General features: G+C 42.1%; 1 protein-coding gene across 5 annotated transcripts; it reads right to left on the minus strand.

Moving 5' to 3' along the window:
- Positions 1-1,010: 1,010 nt before the first annotated feature.
- EIF4ENIF1 (eukaryotic translation initiation factor 4E nuclear import factor 1) lies at positions 1,011-23,560 on the minus strand. Of its 5 annotated transcripts, none has more exons than XM_075718272.1 (19): positions 23,542-23,560; positions 22,820-22,943; positions 19,475-19,548; positions 18,519-18,646; positions 17,673-17,968; positions 16,823-17,024; positions 15,460-15,635; positions 12,823-12,958; positions 12,310-12,489; positions 9,989-10,218; positions 8,395-8,466; positions 7,852-8,035; positions 7,276-7,355; positions 6,775-6,914; positions 6,509-6,593; positions 5,361-5,493; positions 3,827-4,171; positions 3,433-3,597; positions 1,011-2,890 (listed from the first exon to the last, which is right to left on the minus strand). In XM_075718272.1, exons 2-19 carry the CDS (start codon positions 22,913-22,915, stop codon positions 2,664-2,666), a joined length of 2,949 nt encoding a protein of 982 aa, XP_075574387.1. In that variant the 5' UTR covers positions 22,916-22,943; positions 23,542-23,560; the 3' UTR covers positions 1,011-2,663. The 5 variants fall into 5 exon arrangements, with proteins under 5 accessions (XP_075574387.1, XP_075574385.1, XP_075574384.1 ...); XM_075718270.1 differs by lacking the exon at positions 23,542-23,560 and adding an exon at positions 23,491-23,517; XM_075718269.1 differs by lacking the exon at positions 23,542-23,560 and having other exon boundaries at positions 3,827-4,108; positions 22,820-22,954.
- Between the last annotated feature and the right edge of the window lie 980 nt (positions 23,561-24,540).

Here is a 24,540-nt window from a genome sequence, read left to right on the forward strand (position 1 = left end):
TACTTTGTTCTAAATCAGAACAAAACATGAAAAGCAGATGCTGGAGAACTGTATCTTATGAAACAATGCTAGAGGACACAGAGTTCTAGCTTTGGCTGCCTTAATCTGAAATGTTCTTGTTTGAATACTTCAAGGCTATTAATAGTCCTGCAGTTGTGGAAAAGATGGTAGCTTCTGCTCATGAGCAGTCACTTTTTCAGTTTACATGAGTGGAAGTAAACTAGATGCTTGTGTTCTACTGTGTTAGTGACTAGAAGCTTATAAGTTTTCTTAAAAGAACTTCCTGCTTAGAGAAATCAAATAAGTTGCATAAGAGAAGCAGGCTGCTCGAAAAGCAGTGGTTCTGTTGCTTTTTAATAGGAATTAATAGAGCTCTAACATGAGCAGAAAGCTTATCAAATGCATTAGCCACTAGCATTTGTTCTCCTACAAAAAGGAAGTAAGGATGTTTACTTAAATGTATCAAAAATACATTACTAGGCATATAAATGAGAAGTAGTGATTTCAGACACCCACTCAAGCACTAAATCCTTGCAACAGTGGCTGCTACTCAGCCTGGGAAGAAAGCTTACAAAAACTACTAGGGGAAAAAATGCTTAGAAGTAGATTCCTGCATAAGTGACCTTAACTGCTGCAGATGTGCTGGGGTTATCAGCCTTGACTGGAAGGGGGCAGAGCAGAAGCTATGAACAGTGAATATCATTCACCCTTTCTTTAGAGCTCATTAATATTATGAGTTCTTCTAGTACACTGAAATCTCATTCCTTACACTTAACCATGGCCGTACAGAAACATTTAAATGCAGCAATTGCATTGTATGTCTTCAGTGAGGCCAGTTACCTTCAAAGCAGATTGCTCCTCTCCCCCCTGTGGAAGATAAACTCAAGTTGAAATTTTCTGCAGATTCAGCTCAAACTGTGGTTTTAGCTTACACACAAGAGCAATGCTAAAAACTAATCAATATATTGACAGAGTTTAGTTCAAGACTAGTTGATACAGACAGCTGGTAGAATCAACTTTATTTACAGAATGTTACTGGGAAAGTGTCAAGTTAAAAAAGTATGAAAACAATCTTACAAGGACAAGCTGGTGATTGCATGTTTTACACTGATTGTTTTAGGAACAACCACTAGAAGTATGGGTGACCCCCAACAGATTCCACATTGGAGATTTCAGCTTGCTATTTCTGTACAACATTGTCTCTGCTGGACTGAAACAAACCCACCACAGCATGCTGGCAATTGTTATAATACAGTCAAGTGATTTTTTTTTTTTTTTCTGCTGCTGGTTTTGCATTCAGTGAGACCTAAGAAAGAGCAAGTCCGTGAGAATTCTGGTTTTGCTTTCACCTTTTTTAAAAGAGCACAATGGCCTAAGCTAGATAGAGGACATGACAGCAGTACTAGACTCAGCACAAGTGAGAAAGTGAGGAACCATGCAGTAGAAGGATGGAAGAGAACACTTAACTGTTCAGGAAAGTGAAACAGGCTTAAAAGGAACATAGTATTTTAAAACCAAATATACACAGTAAGATCACAAAACTACCCTATCCTCCCCCTTTCAAGCCACAGAACAAGACCCCAAAGGCAAATTTCACAGTAATTGCATCAATAGATGCACACTAGATTTAGGACAGTTCTTGGGACTCCCTTCTATAAATAGAACTGAAGGCAGTATAGAACATACCACAGCTATGACTGAGGAGTTGAAGGGTGAGGATTTAAAGGCTCCATTTTGATGACCTTTATAACTGGGTTGGAAGATTAAAACAAGGAAAATACTGCAGCTAAACAAGGACCAGCACCATCCCTTTGGAAAGGACTATGACCAGAAGGTACCTACAGTCTCTTTGCTTACAGCAGACTGAAGATGTGGCTTTATCATTACTGTACCAGGTCCCATCCTCAAGGCTGTTTGAAGACTAAACAATTCTCTCATCTGATGGCAAGAGTCATACACACAAGGAATCAGACCTTTGTTATACAGACAGCAAGATGTGGGCTTTTTACTTTGACACTTTAGCTACACTGAGTGCACAGTATGTGACAGAATAATGAGAGGGAGACCTAGAGGAGATGAGCAGCAAGAAAAGGCAAAGCAACTTTATCCTGTTCACTCACACTTAGGATATGCAACTTTAATCTTAAAGAAAGTCCCACATGTACAATGGAGAAAGAGCCAAACCATAGGCACAACTAAAGCTCAACTGTTATCAGCTACTCTTATGTACAGCTTTATAGATTCAAAAAGGCTATTCTATGTGTATATATACAAAAGATTGTTTATACACAAGTCTGTACACAAGGGTCTATACATTTAGTTCTCTGCAGGAGGAATCCATAGCTGCTACCCCTACACTAGAGAATATCAGCACTTCATTCACATATCTTACAAAAACAAAAAATAGACACTTCCAGGATTAAACTGGCTTTGTCTTGCATCTAAATTTCTTCAGGCTTCACTATTCAAGCCATAATGGATCCTTTAGTCTTGATGCAGACATGAGACCAGGACAGGTGCCATGTGCTTTAGTCTCTCAAAAAGAAATTTTGCACAGAGTGCTAAAAATAAAAGCCCAAAAAAACAAACAGATGTGAAGTCCTGACTATGGACATTTTTATCCAGTCTAAAGAATTGCAAGTGTCCCACCCAGTGGTCACTGTTCACTGCCGGTATTCCAGTTCATCTACACTGATGACTTTGGATGGCATGGAAGGGAGAGGCTGCTGCAAGACATCTGAACCAAACCATTTTGCAAGGCCAATGGGAGAGCCACTTCTCTGGCTGGGGCGATGGTCAAGCTGCGTGTGCCCGTGAGATAATCCAGTCCGAGACAGCACGTTCTGAGGGGTTGTTTGTGCACCAGCGGGTGATCCCTGTGCTCCAGTGCCTGTGAAACATAAAGCTATTAGGGGTGGAGTAACATGTTCACCCAACACTGAGATTTGCCCAGAGCAATAGCCTGATAAGGCATGTGAGCTGAATGCAGCTCTTATTCCATCAGCCCTGGAAAATCCAGACCCCACATGTTTATTCTCATTAGTACTTCCATAAACTGCTTGACACTGCCAGTTCTGGACACAGTTATCATGCAGGTTTTAACTGGAACACCAGCATCAAACAGCATTTTATTTGAGACAGGTTGGTGGGTGGCCTCTCACCCAGCAAGAGAGGAAAAAGACTGCACACATGCTGCAAGGGGCAGATCTGTGAATAGCAACACCTATCTTGAAACCGAATGCTTCACTTGGACTTTCTTCTGGCATAAGAGCAAGCCTGCAGTGGCCCAAACTGCTCTGATACTTATAATCACTAATCTTGTGCGGGTATCTAAATTACCAAAGTAGCTCTCTGTTAGCACAGTACACAGAAACAGGCCAACAAGTATAGTCAGTGTTCTAAAAGTCACACTCCTGTTTTGTTTTAGCCTACCTGATCGTTGTAGTTGCTGTTGCATCATCGCTAGCTGCAAAGGCGTCCCAGAGCGTGGATTTAAGATGTGATGGCTGGCTGTTGGTAGGGGATAAAAAGGTTGGCCAAGGATGGGAGCAGATATTCCCTGCAAGTGAGGCAGGTCCACTCCAGGAGGAAGCATACCTGTTGAACAAGAGTGAGGAAACTTCTTACCTAATAAGCGTAAGTAACTTAAAGCAAAACAAATATTTAGATGGGATGGAATTTATTGCCTGGTTTTAAAGGTAAGTTTTGATGTAATAAAAGAATAGTTACACTAGTAATGAGTATCAGTTTGTGCTGTTCCTAACACAGTCTGTCTTACAGAGAAGATACGTTAACTTAAGGGGGGGGGGGGGGAAGTATGGATTACCTGCTTGCAGTAGAGAGAGATGTTGCGGATGAACCCCCTGCGCCAGCATTCTCTGGACCAATCCTGGATGCAGTTGATGAGCAGGTCGTACAATTGGTACATGGGGAACAAGGGGTACTTGATGAACGGGACGAAGAAAAGGGCCTCCTGGTACTGGGGAGGCCATTGTAGGAGTCTTTCTACCAGTTGATTTAGGCCTGTAGTCTTGCTCTTTGGTGCAACGATTTGCTTGGGTAAGAGGTGTGGAACATGAAGAGCGCTGCAGTGCAGGTAGTTTGGTACCTAAGGTGGGCAAAGTTTCTTGATCTGCATTCTCCACAGAACTAGACAGTAGGTTATCTGTAGCTAGAATTGAATACAACTATTATAGTCCACAGCTAGAGATTTTATCTAATGAAAATTACAACTAATAACTGGATTTGGTAGCTAGATTCCAGGACTAGCTGAACTTTAGTCATATGTGTTTAATAGTAAGCATCTGTCTTTCCTGGATGCTTTTGGCCAAATTATTTCAAAACAGTAATGAAAAGGAATATGTTCCACAGAAATCCCTTGACAGCAAGTTTAAATTAGGTCAGAATCAGCAATAACTCCACCTTTAATTCTTATTTTTCCTCTTGGAGATTTTGAGCTGGCAGCACGGATGAGTCAGTCCCAAAGGAGGCAGGAGGTACAAGGGATCCTTCCTCCCTAAACAAGACTATAATTTGGGGTTGTGCCAGAAATCTAGCCCGAAGTCGTTTGTCAGTTTAGATGTGTTTGGGGGTTAGCAGCAGCCTTTTATGTCTGCTGTGCTTAGCAAGATTTGGAACACTAAAGCACCTCAAGAAGCTGCTTCCACAGACCATACAGATCAGTTAGACAAGGCCTAAAATATCTTAGAGTCATCTACTACCAATTGAGGTAGCAGTAATATTTGGAGTGCTAAAAGGAAAAAAAGAGTCAGCTGTGTAATAGGAACTGCAAGCTACCTCTGTAGTTACCAGTATTGAAGTACAACGTCATGGCAATTAGGCATGTTAGTCTTACTGGGTCAGGCAACTGGTATCGAGCATTTCCTTTTAATAGCCACTTACATCAGTTAGGGTGACAAAATGCTTCCTTGATCTGCTACATTTAAAAGAGCTTAATTGGTCTCAGCTTTGATTGTTCAGTTAAAATGTCTCGAGAGAGCTATAAGTTGTTTTTATTCAATTACTGGTGTAGAGAGATATGGAAGCATTATTGTTAATATGCTTGTTCATCAAGACCAGTTGCAAACAGTTTTGGTCCAGGCCTCTTAGTGTCACTATTTATCACAAACTGACAGATAAAAGAAAAAATGGATTTAAACCCAACACTGCTGGAAGACTGCACTTGGAAGTGTATCTCCTCCATAGCTCTAACCCTTCCTCTTATTGTAGGCTCATTTCTACATCCTCCTCATCTCCACAAATCAGGAAGCTCTAAAGTTAGCCTGGGCATACTACGTGCTGAAGCTCTTTGATTCTATTCCAAATCTTTTGTGTGTGTTATTTTAAAGCCATTACAATACCTTCATTTGGCCTCTGATTTTCATCTTTACCATCACTGACTTTCATTTTCCCAGAAACTGGCTCCTCTTTGCTTTTTTCCTTGCTCTCATACATCTTGCGAATCACCGAGGTAGGTGTAAAGGAAGGAGACAGCTGCAGAGAACATAGTAAGAAGCAACACCTTACTCAGTACTCATTATCTAGGCCACACTATCTTATAGTTGTGGGTGGACACCAATTCTAGCACATCCTTTCCATTTAAAGCTCTTTTGAACCAGCCGCTGTGTGCCCATGATTTTATATAACCTCATTTCATAGCTTTATTCTATAGTTTAAGCACTTGCAGAAGTCTGATACCTTTATTAAAACCAGCAGATGTTCTTAAAGTTAAAGGTACCTTAACAGGCTTGAAACAAAATAGATGAGCTGTATTTTAAGTTACAGCTGTTTCCTCTTTGCTGTTGGTTCAGAACAGCAGCTCAACAGGAATTTCTACAGAGCTGCCTTATCTGTATTCACTCAGGGCTGACAGATCTCTGGAAAACTATTGCCTCATTTGTATTTTTCCCCTGAAGTTACACAGCATCTGTGGAAGCCACTCATTTGGTATACCAACAAAAGTACTTGTTTGATTTAGCAGCTGATAGCCTGTGGTTAGTCCTGAGCTGCAAGCAAGTACTTGACTGATTAATTGGAAAATTTACATCAAAGCAGTATTTTACATAGTACTGAAGGCAATGAGGCAACAGCGTGGCTTTGAGATTTTATTTATTTTCAAAGTGACCCTGAAGCTCCTAGGTAATATTTCAACCTACAGGCACTTAAGTGAGTCACTTCATACCTGAAGACCAGTGTTCTCTAAAGTGTCTGATGGCTTTCAGCACTTGTCTTCTGAAAACCTAAGTACCAAAATACGAGAGCCTGAGTTTTCAGTTATCTTCCTTTGGTTTCAGAAGACCAGGTCAAGGTAATATTAATGACGCTTCTTCAGTTTTAGTGGTCAGAAAAGGCAGTTTTCCAAAGTGAAGACATCCAGTTAAGTATGAAGTGTAATGCATTCTTGTATCATGTGGCCACTGATATAACGTATTGATTACAATTGCTATAATCTAGTTACTGCAGACACTTTTATAGCTTTTCCTACAATCATTATACATTAGGTACTGACCATGCTAGTAATGGATGCTGTAGGGGCTGGAGAAGATGCATTCCCTCTGTGTCCTGGTGCAGGTGATTTAGTCACTCGCTGCTGCCTGTTAATGGACAGGAAGTTAGTAAGAAGCAGCTCTACTCTTGGCACAGAATGGAAGGCAGGATTGCCAAGAATCAGTACAAGCTTGAGTCACTAGTACTAATATCTAGTAAAAGAAAATACTCACATAAAAAAAAAATCAGTTAACAGCATACTTGTACATTTTTCAGTCAGATACTCACCTATTTCTGTAGCCATCTCTGCTTTTGTCCATTTGTGGTTTACCAAAGCCATGCTGATAGAAGTTTGCTGCCTGTATGGCTAAGTCATGTGGTAATGCTAGTCCCTCTAATGCAGCCTGCTGTATTTCCAAGGGACTTATCTGAAGTAGAGTTGTATAAGAAACAAACAAATCAAAGCCTGCATTTGGTTGGGCATTTAAGATACTGAAGATTTACTGCTATAGGTATAGTGTCTTCACAGAGTGTCTGCCCACCAACAGCCATCTGTTTTATTGACAGACAATAGAAGTTTCAAAAAATCTTGTACTTGAGGTACTCTCAGATGGGTTCAATTGCAATGTTTTGAGACTGTACTAAATTAAACTCTGCATCCCCACAGAGTGAACTTAATTAAGCATAAACATCTGAATGCAACAGCTAAGTATGTGTTTCCACCAGTTAGTTCTAGACCACACAATATAAGAGATGAATACACATTAAGCAACAAGCATTTAATCTAACCTGTGCAGCAACTGGACTCATGGGCTTCCTTACACCTGGAAATGGATCACCAAGCAATTGCTGAGAACCTTGTCCAAAACCTAGAGAACATTCAACAGTTATATTTAAAAGGACTAACAGTTTCTTTCAATATATACAATATACATCCCTAAGTTAAACAATTCTACATGAATTAAGGATTCCTTGTGAAGACTCACAGCTCATCCCTTAAGTCTACACAGAGCTATGTCTTTTCCTTGTCACTAGGCTAGAGAGCTACAGAGAGGCTACTGGTAGTGTTTCGCAATACAAATGGTCAAGTAGTCCCCGAAAATTGGCTTCTTATACAGTAGCTGAGCACATTACTCCACACCAGAATATACTGTGAGGTCTAGTTGATCTGTCACAGACATCTACTTTTTTTGGAGATTAATTTAACATTAGACACTAGTAAGTAAAAAGGCATCTTGCACTCAAGAGGCAGAGACTGACTTAGTTGCCCACAAAGTAGCAGGAAGTTTTTATTGTTCTGTAAAGCATTCTTTAAAACAAACTCAAGTAACAAAAAAGAAAAAACTGTTTTGCAACCAGTCTCACCAATGGGTGAAGATATTCTGTGACGCAGGTAATCTGCAGAAGCAGCTCGAGTTGGGAACACAGGTGGAATAGGGGGAGAAGGTGCTCTTTGTGTCAGTAAAGAGGCTGCAGGTTCCAAGCCACCTATCAGGCCACTTAAGACATTTGATGAAGCAGGTCTGGTAATGGGTGGACCAAGAAGCTCCTAGAATAAGTAATGAAAGAATGTTCAGAATATGATCAATTTATACAAATTAACTCATTTTACTAAACTATTTATAGCAAGTTAAAGAGACAAGGTGGTCTTGTGCAACTAGATACACCAATTCTGGATTGCGCTTAGTATTAGGCACTTAGCCAGGCTTTTCATCTTCAAGTTGTAATCATGGGAAATAGCATGACAAGACAGATTTCTAAGCGAACTGAACTAGTGACTAGTTCTCTTTCCTCTATAGGGAGTCAGATATGACTAGTAATCTCGTAATTGCCTTAAATGTCTTTTCAAATATTTTTGTTTTCCTATTGGGGATGCCCTTTTAAGTATTTTCCCCCACCAAGAAGTACCTGTAGAATATTCTTCGATAGAGGCTGGCCTGGCATCTCTGGAGGTGACATTAAGTGGCTCTCAAGGCTCTGCTAAGAAAATGAAAACATTATAACTTAGATGTAGATACAACAAGCACCAGACTCATTAAGAGACAAGCCACATTTGTCTCAGTGACAGAAACAATTTCACCTGTTCTGTTAGAACCATACTTTATGCATCAGCCAAATAACATTCCAGCAAAGTCAAGGGCTGAGCTGTCTCACAGATCTTCCCCAGCTAAGAAAATGCTTAGTGCTAGATTGCATACAGGTAGTTCAATGGGCCTTATTCAAGTTTGAGTAAGATATGAATTGTGTAAACTGGAGATGAAACACTGGGCCAAGTGGTCAACTGAAACTATGCACAAACTGAAAAGTGTTTGTATATTAGAGAAATTTAAGATATTCTTCTATGCATCAAAGTTACATGTCAATGTAAAGGGACAGCCAGAAATGAAAGTCTCAATTTAAGTGTGAAATCAGTCTGCAAATTTCTCACAGGCCAAATTTACATTCTTCAATATCTTTTAGTGAAGTGGGATGAGACTAAAAGTCTCATCAAAAGAGTTTGGCCAGAAAAACAGAGGCTTTAGACTTACTCAGTTGTTAGAAGTATTCTATGGTGCCAGTTATTGATAGTAGTTACCGACAGCTTAGGGTCAAGCATACTCTTTAGGCAGTTAGCGGCAAGATGAAATTTCATACTACAATCTCTCCCAGTCTAAAGCTTAGTTATCATTAGTTATCATCTGTTGTTTAATACTAATCTTTCAGCTAAGAAGTACTCAGTTTAGTTTTATCTTAGTGCAAAAAATTTTAAAATCCAAGTTTAAAAATATTAGATTGGGCACTGACATACCTCTATCAAAACAAAAGTCACGAAAGCAAGACATCTGAGCTTCAGGTAAGTGTTAATTATACCTATGCTACAAGCATTTTATCAGAGATGCATTTTCATAGCAGCACTGAGGCAACCATTAAACTAACACTAGCACATCTTCCATAAAGAGTGGACTGATGATATATGTTATCTAGACAGTACCTTTTCTACAGATGTATTTGTTTTTATTAAATAAGGTTCAGACAGGATGAGTTCAACTGTAGGAGAATCTTAGACACTAATCAAAATGTCCTCTGTAGTAGACGATCCAGCCTTTTCATCATACAGCATCTTTTTAGGACAAGTATTTACAGTCTTCAAGTCCAGATATTGATCAATTGTACTAGATATTCACATAGGTCCACTTTCAAGGTGGCAATTATTAGACTTCTCACATAGCATTAGTGTCCTGGGGCTTTCAGAAACTTAACATGAAATCAACCCTGTGAACCCTGAACAAAAAAGCAGCCCCACTTTCGGTTACTTTGGCTAGGGAAAAGTGACCAAAGCACCTCCCTTACTTTCCCCTCCAAGCAACAATATTCTAAATGTAAGCCTATATTTAATATCATGCTGCTGTACCCAGTCAAGGCTCACATGTTACCAGAAGGGTTGTTTAAGGGGTTTCCAGTCATAACGTATCTTGGCACAGATCCATTTACAGTTCAGAAGAGCCAGGTGTCTGCTACTTACATTGACTTTGGGCTGTGAAGGTAGAGTCCCACTTGCCTTCATGCTGCTGACTAGTTTGTTAAATGCAGTCATATCTCCATCTTTCTTGATCTGTCTGGAGCCAGCAACATTCAATGCTTCCTCCATTTGCTCGGCCATAAATGGAGTAGCAATTTTCCCCTCCTGATCCACTTTCAGGCCTTTTAGCCCAGCTTCGACTTCTTCCACTGAAAGTACAACTCCTGAATGTGCTGGGAAATACAGGAGAAATACTGATAAACCATGGTTCTCTGTTTACAAGTGAGCTAATAATTCTTGTGCAGGTGACAAACACAAGTTGTTTGAAAACAAGGAACAGACAAAAACTTATCTTCCGATATTCACAATAGCTGTCAAACCATGTCTGATCTGTGTTTAGACTGATATTCTAATATTTAATTTAGGAGTATTGCCATGAGGAACTATAGGCATGTAAGAACCTGTTCAGGTCTTAACTGCTAAGTTCTCACTAGCTTTCATTTATCCTGCAAGACATATCATTACTACATTTTACAACTTCACCTGCTTTTAATAGAGAATATTCACCTGACAACTGAGTTGTTCTTTTTCAATTAGGAAAGTTCCATTTATCTTATACTCCAGGAGGCCAGATGGTCTTACAGCCGCAGTGTAACCAATGTCAAATTGTCTGAAGCTATTGTACGTAGAAAGAATACATACCTGGAAAATTTAGATACTTTGGAGACTCAGTTACACACAGTTTGGTGTGCATAAAGTTCAAAGTAGATTTTTTTTTTTCTCAGAAATTAAAGCCACTATAGAAAGATTTAACTGGCATAACCAGAATAAGGTACAAGTGTTATTAAGCTATATTCCTCTGTATGCGTATATAAATATCTATCAGCACCCAACATCAAGGCTAGACATGCTTCATGGACCAGCTAACACACATCACAAGATGACATCTTAAGAGAAAAGAAAGAGACAGAAGCATGCCATGGGTTGCTGCAGCAGACATTGGCCCAAAGAAATAAGATTTACTGGAAATTTGGGCAAGAAGGTGGAAAAAAGAAATGATGCAGACACGCAGTATGAAACATGAGGAAAAATATGATGTTGGTGGAGAGGAATTGACCTGAAAACTCCACAACACTAAGAACTGTACAGCATTTTATGGGAATACAGAATCCACATCAGGCACATGAGCGAATGGAAGCTTCCCCACAATTTTGTTCCTTCATCCTTGGTTTGTGAGGATCAAAGTTTAAAAAGCTTTTAGTAGGGAAGTCAGACTAAGCAGAACACAGAAAAGACTTGTAGTTTTAAGTCAAATTAAGAAAAAAGAAGTTCTCCAATGTTAGCTGACACTCCCTACTCCCAGACTGGATGCTTAAGAATATTTGCAGTGCTTGGATGCTTTCCTTCCTAGCTTCTCACAAATCATGGAGTAGCATTACTTTTTGTTCAGTCCAGTTTACATGGCAATACATGCTGCTTGCCAAAGATAAGATCTAATTCCAAATTGGTTTAAGATTTCAAAGAACGCATGCATTTTGTACCCTCTGTGCATGCTATGGGCCCAAACATGCAAGTCTCTAACTTGGATGTGCCCTGGAACATGAAGTTTAAAGTCAGCCCTGAACTCTGTTTAGAACAGCTGATGCTAGCAAAAGTGAATTCGAACAGACTAAGTTCCCTGGGATCCCATAATTCTAGCCAAGTTAGCATAGCTAAGACAAATCTGTTCCTATGTTGTAGCTCTATATTATTTAATGAACTGAACAGTGAACATAGACCACTGTGCTTCAAGTGCTAGCAACAATCTTGACAAGTTCAAGTCTACAGCATGCACTTGAAAAAACTGACATCCTCAAGCCACTGTTCATCTTTTTAGATACTGATACTTAATTCAATGTGATCCATTATAGATGCTTGCAAGAATGACTTAGATTAAGTTTTTGGTAAGTTTTTGGTAAAGCCAGAATTTAAATGCCACACAGAGCTGACATTACCAGTCTCCAGTATGAAAAGCATATGTAAATGCCATAGACAAAGCTGGAAGCTCAGATCAAGACTTGCATCATCTTAACTTATGATTATTACTGGCCAGTAAAGTGGTCTGATAGAATCCTGGTGTCATCCTGTGATTAGGATGAAAAGAACCAGTAATGATATTGACACAATCAAGATCTGTTGAATATTGGGTTTTCAGTAGTCTAAGTAAACCTATAATACTTCCTACTCCTGGACTTGGCAGTTGAGGTTTCCAGAATAGTTGAGGTTTCCTCTTGCCTTGAGATACTGCATCACAAGAACTCAACAATATCTGAAGAGGCACTTACTGCTCTCTCTAAGCTTTTCCTTGTTGGCTGAAAGACTTGAGAGAAGAGGTTTTAAGTCCACTTTGGCTTTCTGTAGCATTTCTAGGATGTCCACTTTGTTTTCAGAGTGGTCTTCCAATGGAATGGGAGCAAAGTAGTTTCCAGAGTTCTGGCCAGGGGAGAGAATGGCTTGCTCTAGACCTGAAACAGCAAAACCAGGAGCACTGCGACATCAGTTTACCAACTCAATGTCTCAAGATGAACATATACTGGTAACCAACTTCAATGTCACGGAAAAGTTATGCCTCACACCCCTTGCCCAAGATCAGCTGGAAAGTCATCAGGAGCATGACAAGAACATTTATAAAAAAAGAACTTGTAGCTGCTTACTCTAAGAGCTTCCAAAAGAACGTCAAGTGCTTAAACTGTGGGAGAAGTCACTATCCTAAAGCTTTATCTGCCATGTTTTTATTGAATGAGTAGGAAGGAATATGGAAAGAAGCTATCTGACCCTGTATTGTCCTATAGTCTTACCTGCTAGCCTCTCCAGTTCCTCATGTGGTGTAGATCTCAAGCTGCTTGACCGGCTTCCAGAACGACTAGGATTAGAAAACCACCTGCTGAACCTGCTGGCAGACACTGAACCTTCCCCCAGCACATCCTCTATCATCTAGATTATGGAGAGGAGAAAAAAAAATAGATAATCTTAACAGAAGACCAGCAACATCTTTGCTAAGCTGTACTGTGCAACCAAGATTCTTCTGCTACAGACAACTAGATGCTGCTCCCAGAGTTTAGCAGCTTTGAACTGCTTTTTTCTGCCTTCCACTATGGCAGCATTTGTGTAGTCGGTTAGCATAACCCATAATACATCTTTTATTTATACCAAATATTTGTTCAGAGTAATACTATAACTGAAACACAATCAGAGCATCCAAAGACCGCTAACTACACAATTTTAAAGTGAGTGTGCAAAAAAATTGAGAAGCATTTGCCACAAAAATGAAAACAAATTATAAAAACTAACAATTCTGACAGCCAGATAGCTCAAGGCTGGTCTCTATCACTGTACAAAAGGAATACTCTGATCCGTTCAATATTCTACAACCATGATTCTATTCAGTTCCAGCACTGGCCAAAGATAGTGCATGGAATCAAGTGCAAAGACTACTCTGTCTTACAAGCAGCCCACAAGGGCTGTGGGAGAAGGACAGTAGATAAGGGCTACTTGCTTGCACTTCACATGCTGAACCATTTGGGACTAAGATAGTTGCGTTCAAGTCAACGGAGTCTGTGTCATCAGCAAGCTACTAGCAGCTAGCACTTCCTCCCCCCAGGCAGAACTGAGGTCACTAAGCAGTACTTCATAGAGTTAGTCTGTCAGAAGTCACTACAGTTTACAGCAACTGTTTACCTCTTTGCTAATCATTACAAGTATTTCAAAAACAGTGCATTACAAAATTTAACTCAGACCAAAGCTTTTCCTATCTTGCAAGATAGTATCCAGTTAAAAGCCTGCTCAATAGGCACAGATGCCATTTCACCACGCAGCACATTTACTTTTAGACAAAAGTAAGAACAGCTTCCTTCTGCCACAGAAACAGTTTTCTCCAAAAGAAGGGGCACTCAACACTATTTCCAACAGCAAAAACAAGACAGTATTGACCCATTTGGTTTTAATTGTTTGAATCTAACATGTTAGAAGAATTAAGACAGTTATGTCAGGAAATGTACAAATCTACCGTAACACCTGTCACAGACATATCACCAATACAAAGAAAGAATATTACAATATGCTCTGGCTAGTCTGAAACTCACTTTTTTGACAAATTATAACATCTGCCCACTAAAGTTTCATCAGCAGATATTTCATGACCAGGGAATTCTCTGCTTTTGAAAGGAGTCACCGTCTTGCAGATATGCCGAAAATCTGATTGTCAAGTCTAAAGACATCATTTACATCTTCTATAGGGAGAACAAACACTCCACTATGTATTTGTTGAATTACTGCCATCATATGATTTTTCAATGCAAGCAGCTTTTCCACATTAAAGACTACGTCAGGATTCTATTTTTTAAACCTTAACATTTCTAAACTGTATTATCAGGTCTGTTTCTTTGCTATCAGAATACTTTCTAAAAAACCCCACATTTACCCTTCTACAACACTAAGCCTTTTTACTCAAATTCTTTCTACTAATCAGTTATACCATCTAGAATAGTCAAGAATAGCTTTTCATCCTAGTGATAGAGAGGTCAGAAAAGAAGTATCAGCAGTTTATTAATTAGGCCCATGCTTAGTCAGTATTTGCTGGACCTGCTTACCCCTTCTTGTGGCGAGGAGAAAAAAGCATGCTAAGATACAGACCAGTTATAGCTTTCAGACTAAAAACAGTGAACACCAACCCTCCACTATTACCTCTAGAGATCAGATGTTCAAGAACTGTACACTACCAACAGAAGTACCAGAATCCCCATCAAATCATGGTTGGGGGTAAAAATCCCCTATTAGAAGAAACTTGTGGTGCAACTGTGAGTCTTCATAGTCTTGTTACTAGCTTCTAGGTATCAGTAGCATCCCACATATGATACAGAGAGCATCTATTAGTCACATCAATAACATTGTTTAAACATGCTATTGACTGAATTAGTAGGCTATGTTTGTTTTTCCAACTCAGTACTATACTACTATACAACTATATCTCAGAGACAGTTTTCATCAGGTGTCTCCAGGCTTAATACCTTCCAGGACACTTGCACAAAATATCTATTTGCTGCAGTTCCCAGACTTAGCTGCAAAAGGTTGTTTTCAGCTGTACTAGCTTCGTACAGCTAATCTTTGAACATACCTGTAATACTTCCAAAGAAGATACATCCGAGATGCCCATTTTGAGTTTTCAAGTAATGATCAAAAGAAATTAAAAATAATCAGCTACTTTGCCTCATATACTTTCTTTGGAGATGGAGCCAGTCCCAGGGATAACATTTTACAAGTAACATCCTAACACTCCAAAGCTAAATCTCTGCAAATTCATCTTAAACTAACACGCTACATAAAGCAACTATCACAAAGCAAGAGGTTTTAGCTTTCGCTGAACACAGCAGCAGCAAAAATGCTTCTCATGCATACAGCCAGTCTTAAAAAAAACCCCAACAAAAACACCACCTCACCGAAGCCAGGCCAGGAACACTTTTGTCCAAGTTAAAGAACTCATTGAAGTCAAACTCTCCTGGAGCTGGTTCTTGTAAAACAGCTTCCCTAGGAACTTCTTGATCTGCTGGAGTTTCATTAGCAAGGACAGCTTGCACTTCATCCTCTTCTGCCACTCCACCATTGCATTCTATCCCTTAAAAAGAAAAATCAAATGATGGCTGAGTCACTGAACTTGACCATTTCCTGTAGGAACAGTGCCTAACAATCAATGCATTTGCCTAGGAATTAGAAGCACAGGACCAAAGCAGGGCCCATTAGAACTCTAGCACAGATCTTCTAGCCCGCAATTAAGACTACCTACATCAAGGAAATAAGAATTGCCATCAAATCATGTATAAACAACTGCATCCTGATCAACCCAGAAGCACACAGATCAGATGTTGTGTCACACCAAGCAGATACAGCTGTTACAGTAAGTTAACAGCTACTGCTGGTTTTTCATCAACAATCCTTTGGCAGCTCCTGCCTTCTTCCTGGATGGCCCAGAGAGCAGACCCCCTGAAAGCTGGTACTCGACACAAGTTTTCTTAACATTGTCAGGATATGACAAATATTGCTCCTACTGCTCCAGCAGGAGCAAAGCACATGTCATATTAAAGACTTATCAAGCTTGCATAGGTGCTGCAAAAAAGCTGTGACATGACTACAAACCTAGTATGCTTGAAACTGTACTACATTTTAGCTAAGTGAACACACAACTAAACCTGAACTCTTCAGGTTTATGTTGTCCACCTATGGAATTTATAGCATTAAGAAGTCATCTTCTCTCTTACCTCAGAGAAGTTAATGCTACAGCTTTCGCAGTGGTAACAATGATGGTACCCTTGAAGTCCAATGACTGCAAATTCAGACAGTCTCCAAATTCAGCTTAAAGCTATATTACTGGCAGCTCTATGTCCAAATCAGTGTTCCTAATACTAGTATTACTATAACAAAAGAATATTTCAAGAACCTCAGAGCATTAGCTTAAACCAAGCCTTTAGCAACCAGCAAGATATAAGAAAAGGACAAGACCCTTTTAATAGCCTACAAATTCCTGATATCATTCAGCATCCATACGAGTTTCTTTTCCTGCCTCTCAGTCCTGCCTTTCTTTTAGAAAAATAGTATTTTATCACTCAAGGTATATGCAATCTGAAAGATCAATCGTGGACCTTACATCTTGTGCTTCAGGATGACCAAAAGCTATGCATGTTTAAGATTAAAGATTGATAAACCACATTGTTCTTTACACTTGCCTGGATCTATAACAAACACCTCTATATCCAGCAATGCGCCATACTAGCAGACAAGCAAAGTTTTTGTGAAATTTGCCATTACCTTCTTTTAGTGAGGCTGTACGTCGTCTTGTACGTTTTCTCCCTTTGTGATCTTCCTCCAAAATTTTATCATCAAAGCCTGTAAGCTCAATGGTTTCAGACTGACTTGTAGGACCAGCAGAGAACCACTCAGGTTCCTCTTCAGTGTAAGAGTCATTCCTTCTTCGCTCCCCAAAGATACGTTTGCTGTCACCAAATTCCCTCTGATGTGGGATATTAAAAACATTAACCATTAAATGCTGTTTTGTAAGATTCCTCCCTGACCTCCAAAGCAAATGTCAACCTTTTCACACCAGTTCTAGTGGGTTTTTTTGGTTAAGATTTACACAATTAGTAGGCTTTTAAGTTTTAAAAACTTCACAGCTGAATTTCTGCTTTATTACACTGAAGGCTATTGGTCTGCAAGTGCCTATATAAACTCAGTTTTGTATCCCGAGAGGTAGGCTAGTGGTTCCTCCTCTTCTCCGCTCCCCCCCCTTAAAAATGCCTGAAAGCACGGAAAGCTTCCGTCTGCTGAGGTTAAAGGCAATGCTCACTGATAAATGCTAGGTCAAGAACTATGAATGAACTATTAGACTTTTGAGTATCTTGCTATTAAGTCTACCACAGGCAAGGTTTATAAGATACACGGGATTAGATGCATCCCAGTTGAGCCATCAGAAGGATTGAAGACTAAGATTGTGAAGTACCAAGTGCTCACCCTTTAAACCACAAAGGTACTTGTAAGAAGAAATGGCCTACTTGCATGGAACACTCAACTGCTGTATGCAGTTAACCTGCCCCTGCTGCTTTTAGCGCAAAGTGTCCAAAACCTCTGATTTAATATGCAATCAGGAAAAGAAAGAACAAACCCTGAAGCGTTTATCTTTGTAGTCCCTCTCACGATCTCGGTCTCTTGCATCTCTAGAATCACGTATGTCTTTTTCACCACCCCGGTGGTCTTTATCAAAGTTACGAGAAGAGATAATTCTTCCACTGCCAATCCTACGGCCACCAATAACACGGACACCATCATTCTCCTTCTCTAACGGGCTCCCTGCTCGACGTGAGCTAATAGCTGCAGTTACATGACAGCCACCTCCAAAGCTTCGCCTTTGTGGACTTAAGACTACATCCAAGTCATCTTCTTTTACTCGCTCTCTTGGATCTACAAGTGAAAGACCACACAAAAAGCACCGAATTTAATGTATTAGTAAATACAAGCTAGTTACCTGTACAATAGCCTTGCTGCTATCCCAGAGCTTTTTCAAGGATAACATTAATGATTTATTTTTGTGAAGCTAATCTAGCTGAGACCACAGGAAGCGCAGAGGAAAAATTAAATTTACAGTTGGATATTGAGGAATCATTGCAGTCTCCTAGGAAGTACCTGCTTTCCCACTATAGACCTTCTAAGTACTCAGTCTTGATTGCAGGGAAATTGCCCCCTGCACTTGCATTATTACATATCTAATTACTATTATATAGCAAGAATAGTAGGATATAACCACTGACTGCTACCTAAGTTTGTTCTTCGATAACAGTTACCAGAAACTAGACTATTGTCGGAGTAAGCAAGGTTTCCTTGACACTTATTCTATGCAGTCAAACAATCTTCAGAGACACTTCATTTAGTCTCATTTGTGTCATCTGAAAGCAAAGGTTTTGCCAACAGCCTATGTTCAGTTTTGAGTCTTGTACTATAAGAACACACTTACCTACTATCCTACGCATAAGAGAAGTCCGGTCTGAATCCAAATCTTTTTTAAAGCTTTCCACTGGTGAAGTTCTTCCTGAACTTGGATATAAAGATGCATGCCACTTCTCTGGATCCCAGACACCATCACTACGAAAATAAAATTGCAGGATTGTTTGCTACTTGCAGTCTCATAATAATTCATAGTACTGGTGCTGAAAACCTAGAAATCACTGACTAGCAATCTGTACAATTGAAACATCTTTCATAACCAACTTCTAAATCTTTGCCTTGCTATACTTTATTACCTCATACATGGTATTCTGGGTCCCTTCTGTAACAGTAAGGCAGTATAATACCCAGCATCAGATTATAAAAGGCACAACATATAGACACGTTGTCCCACTAGTTACTGGTGAAGTTTGCCTGGTACACTGAAAATAGCTCAAGTAGATCATATGCTGCTGTTCTTAAGCATTCAGAAAATTTTACCTCAATCTCATACTTACTATTCAGATTAATTTATTGTACAAGTAAAGATATTGCTGTTTAGCAAACTTACAAACACAAGCCGAGAATACTCTCACCTTCATTTTTTAAATGAGGTACACTGTCAACATGGGAGAGTAATCCATCAAGCAAGTCAGCTTGTTGCAACATGACCTAGTCAGTCTGCAATATAGAGCCATCTATGTTCTTGGTAGTTTTTCCTGCAAGTCTCTAAGACTTGTGTTGTGTGAAGTTATTTTCTGCTGGATCTCATGTTATAATCTTTGTTCAAAGCACAAAAATCCTAGCCAGAGCATTAAGCCTTCCCTAGCAGATTAGTACTTCTGAAAACAGTCATACACTAAACTCTGGAGCACATACATCTTGCTATATATCAACATAAGCACACTTCTTAGCTAAGAATTTTTTGCAATTTAAACTTTTATTTTGAAAGAAACGCATATATTTTTTGTATAATCAAGAAAATACCTGTCATATTTTTCAGAAAGACAAGAAGGTCTTTGCTTAGAGTAGGGACGCTCTTTAATATCCAGCAGTTCCTCCTAGGAAAAGCAAAAATTCCAGTTCTCACCCAGACAAGATTTAAGTGACACAAAATACCTATTCCGGACTGCCTGCTCAATGTAGTGTTTTAATTTGACAACCCAAGTTTCCCAATATGTTGCTTCATTTCCTGTGAAATACTGCAGTGAAAAGTTGACATTAGACAGCAAGTTTATTTTTCAGTTCTCCTACCAGCAGCCACTGAGTAAACATTTATTGAAGCACTTAGCCTTACTAGATCAGGTTCAGGCCCCATTAACACTTTGAAGGCTATTCATATCATACATGTTTACCTATTAACTTCCCTGGACATTTCAGCTCATAAGGAAGACAGGCATAATTGACACTGGAGCTAGTAAGTTCTCAAGATGGGATCAAAATTGCTATGTTTAATGCTATATAAAATTTGGCAGGTAAAAAAAGCATTACCACAATACCAGTTACTAATGTAGATCTGGAAATTCCAGACAAGCTTGCCATTCCTGATCACCACCAATTCCAAGATATCTAAATGTATATTATACAATTATCCACTCTACCCAACATGAAATCAACACCGAATGATTACATGAGTTTTCCCACTTTCTACCAGCTTTCAAATACAGTCCTTAGTTTACTACTGCACACCCCTCAGCAGTTAGTCATTTGAGGCAGACTAGTAATCAATCTATGGTTTCACTGCAGTTTGCTACATTTAAAAAGCATTATTAATGGTGTGATCATCAGTGCTTTGAATCATCACCAACTTGGCTGCAGTCAAGATGCACATTTCTAATTAAACTTACTTATTCTCCCTAGATTACCTTTCTTCAGCCTGCCTCACTCCCGACTGTACTGAATTGATTCGGAACTGCGCAGAAAACAGTGGGCAGCTGGAAGGATAAAGAAATCCTAACAGCAGACACCACACATCAGCCAAACCAAAGAAGGAAATCTCTTTACCTTTTTCCCCAAGAATACGATATCCTCTAGAGCTTTTACATCATTATTCCCATGTGATTAAAATCAGTTCAGTAGCTATGTGAGCTTGATATTTGAAAGTTTCCAGGTGGCAGCCTGGTAGCTGGACAAACCTTAATAAGCGCACACACACACATATCCAAGCATCACCCTGTACTAGTCTTCAGCAAAAAGAGCTCCATTAAAGGGAAGAAGACTGGCCTCTCTGCCCACAGCTTCCCAAAATAAACCTTGATCTATGAGGAACATCAGTGCAGTAATACTATCATACCCCAATGCAGGTATCACACCAGCCTGGAAATTGACTACTTTGTTGGCCACAAGAGGGAGTCCATAGGCTCTCAATCAGATCCTGTTGCAATTCTTCCATTGAAGTGAGCAAAATTTTAATTGTTTCTTGGCTTTCACTCATTAGCTGTGCACCCTTGGAGCAACAGCTTCCAAAGAACTAGAAAAGACACAGCTTGGACTATATAACACCCTCATAATAGAGGAGATTAATGCTGGCACTTCCAGAGTGTGCTTTGGGGTTTTTTTCTTCTTTTTAATTCACATACTCGTGCTTTAAGTGGGTGGGGGAAACGTGTGTTTAGCTGTTATTAGACAGTTTTATTTAAACAGTTTAGAAGGATTCATAGTACAAGCCAATTGTTTTCCTCCTGATAGTAAATGAATATAAACTGTTGAAAGCAATCAATCCCCTCTCCAAATCAGCAGCACGTGTCCTGAAACAGTGTTCCTCCCATCCCTAATTAGTAGGAAACTGGATCTTGTGAAAATGCCTTACAATATTGATTACATGAGCACCTTAAGCCAGCTATATTTAAGATGCTACTTGTAAAAAAAACATATGAGGCAAGATATTTTAACACACATTGATTTCTGGTGTTTCTTCACCTTAGATTCTGTGGAAGCCAACAGATAAAGACGACTAGATGCCTTCTGGCACTAGTTCTGCAACTCTATCCTAATCAGAAACTATAGGTACTGAATTAACAAAACTGAAGCTACAAATGCATCAGCTTCAGTGTACAGCTACTATCAGCACTAGCTGAATATTGCCCAAAAAGGCAAGCAGAATTTGAAGCTGCATTCAGTTACTACTCTTGAGAGGACTTGGCCAAGACAGCTCCTCTCCTTCACTTTACAGTTAATTGAGTAACAAGATCTGAACAATAGTATACTTTGAATCTTAGAAGGTTAAGTGTACATTTTTCTAAGAAGTTAAAAAGAATTAGAAAGCCATGCTATTCCCATATAAGTTTTGCCAATTCTGAAGCACTTGGTTTATTGTTGATGTCTAGTTAAAATAAGCTAGGCCTGCTATCTCAACGGAACAGAGCCACAGTGATAATTTTTTTTCTTTTAAAAAAACAACCTACTAGGAAGCTAGCAGTTCAGAATTCCTCAACTAAGATAACAGAGTCAGCAACAGTACACTGTCTCACCCTGTTCCACACTTCAGGCCATTTGTTGCAAAGTATCTTAATAGATTTCCACAAAGCAGTGACCACCTGTTCCCACAGCTTTCAGCAATGGGAAAATCAGCCACCATTAAAGACTCCTCCTAAAAGCATGTTTCAGCAGTGGTACCAAAACCCCAAACAAGATTTGAACCTTAAATCCCACAGCATATCAAACTCAATACTGAAAGAATCTGTGTTTGCAAGTTATTTAGTTATTGTTGTTCCACTCATGCATGTATTTAGGTATCACAGCCACTCATGCATATATTTAGGTATCACAGCTAAACAAAAGCACCTGTGTTAAAGTTTTAACATTAAGCACTGGTTGGAGTCATAAGTGCTTAGACTTCCAGCAGCCAAATATGAGCAATTCCAAGATTACAAAAGGCCTCATAATAAACACATTAAAGGTCCTGATAAGATCTGATGTGCTATATGTTCCAAAGAAGAGGCATTCTGTAAACATAAGGAAACATTCTGGTCATCTTCTTAAAGGAAGACTGCTGTAAAGCAGAACTCTACAACTACAAAGTGCAAGTGCTTGAGAAAGCTGGTAGAGCAGCATACTTCAGCCTCTACCATAATCTCTCCAGCACATGCTGCGAGGTGCCCAGATATTAAAATAAGGTGGCGGGAATCAAAAGGCTATCAAGGACAGCACTGCACAGCTACATCACATTTAACAAGGTTCTCATTTCATACTATCTCGCAAGCCCTAATCTAGGCAAAGGCTTTGCTACCTTCACCTTACTGCCTCCCTCCCTCAGAAGCCTCCACCTCCCACTCTACTTCGGTGACCAACAGCTCCACGCACAACTTCAAGAGGAAAAGGGAGAGCGCTGACCTTTGTGTAACGATGCGAGTATTTTGTTGTAATTCTGTTCAACTCCAGGAAAGCATCACCGTTTTCAGTTTCTGTTATGCCTCCTCTTTTATCCATGGTTACTTCAAAGCCTTTGACCACGGACCTAATTGAAAAAATAAAACCACAAGCCGTCAGATTTTGAGGCAGACGTTTCTAGCGGGCACATTTTCCTTCCAGCCTGAGACTAGTTAGTGCTTCGATACAACAGGTAAGACGCATTCCCTAGCAGTGCCTTTTTTGCCCCCCTCCTACTTCTGGCTTCCCCGACCCCGGCTACGCAGCTCCCGCTGAAAACACCGGCCCCGCTCCCGACGCCCGGCCGGAGCTGCCCCACGCCCCGCAGCGCAGCCGGGCTCCCAAGCAGCTTCAGCACAACAAAGATCCCGCCGCGGGCACGACCGGGAGAAGAGGGGGCGAGCGCCAGGGCCGGGGGGCGGCCGGGACACCCCCCCCCCCCCTTCCCGCGGCGGCCGGAGGGGACGGGCGCCGCTCGCGTGGCGGCGGGGGCAGCGCGGCCCGCGGCGCGGCCGAGGCCCCGTCCCAAAGTCCCGGAGCCGAGGGGGAGGACGGCGGCGGGGCAGGTGACTCAGCGGATCCTCACCTGCGCCGGCGGCCCCGCCGCCGCCCTGCGCCCAGGCGCTCGCACTCACCGCGCCGGCGGCGGGTCTCCCGACGGCGCTCCGCTCCGCTGAAGGCCTTACCGCCGCCCGCGGCGCTTCCTGCTCCCGGCCACCGGCTCCGCTTCGCCCCCGCCCGCCCGCCCCCCCGGCGGCGCCCTGCGCCGCGCTCGCCCCCCCCTTACGCGCCACACGCGCACCGGGCCGGCGCCGTCCCCCGCCCGCCTCCGCTCGCGCGGCTCCGGCCCCCTCCGCGCTGGCTCGCGCGCCCTCTCCCTATTCGCCCGACTCCGCCTCTCCGCAGCCGCCGTGACCGGGGCCTTCCGCCGCCCGCCCCGCACCCATTTAATGGCCCGCGCGCAGGCGCGGCGGCGGGCGCGCGCGCCGGGGCTCCCCCGCGCGGCGCCTGACCGGGAAAGGCGGGCGGCGGCGGGGCCGCGCCGCCCCCCTCCCGCGCTCGGCGGCGTGCCCTCGCCGCGGGCCGGCCCGCCGAGCCGTCGTCTCGCCTTGCGAGCGCTGCGGTGGGTGAGGAAGGGCGCGGGGCGCCCCGAGGGCCCGCAGGCACTCTCGGCGGGCAGCCCTGCGGGGGAGGCGGCCGCCGGGAGCGGCGGCGGCGGGACGTGGTGCGCGCCATGTGCCGGGCGCGGGGCCCGGGGCGGCAGCGGGGCCGGGGCCCACCCCGCGGCGGGCAGGGGCCGCGCCGCCGGTCGCTGCGGGGAAGGCGCGGGGTGAAAGAAGGGCGGGAAGCGGCGGGGCGAGCGCGGCCCCCTCGGGCCGAGCCCGACGCCGGCGGCCGTGGCGGGCGGCGCGGCTGACAGCTGCGTGAGGGCGTTCGTGGGGCTCTCCGCCTCCTCGGAGCACACGTCCGCGCGGAGCCGTTTACGGGCTGGGGGCAGCCTCCCCGTCAGCGCCCGCCTGAAGCCGAGCGCCTTGGTGCTGCCGCCGTGAGCGGAGCCCTGAGGGCGGGTCCGACGGGGCCGCCCGCCGCTGCCCGAGCCGCCTCGGCCCCTTGGCGGGAGGCACCGGCCGTGAGGCGCCAGCGGGACCGCAAGCGTGAAAATGCGGTGCCCCACGCACGCTGCC

This window comes from Pelecanus crispus, chromosome 11 (assembly GCF_030463565.1).
Source record: "Pelecanus crispus isolate bPelCri1 chromosome 11, bPelCri1.pri, whole genome shotgun sequence".
NCBI lineage: Eukaryota > Metazoa > Chordata > Aves > Pelecaniformes > Pelecanidae > Pelecanus > Pelecanus crispus.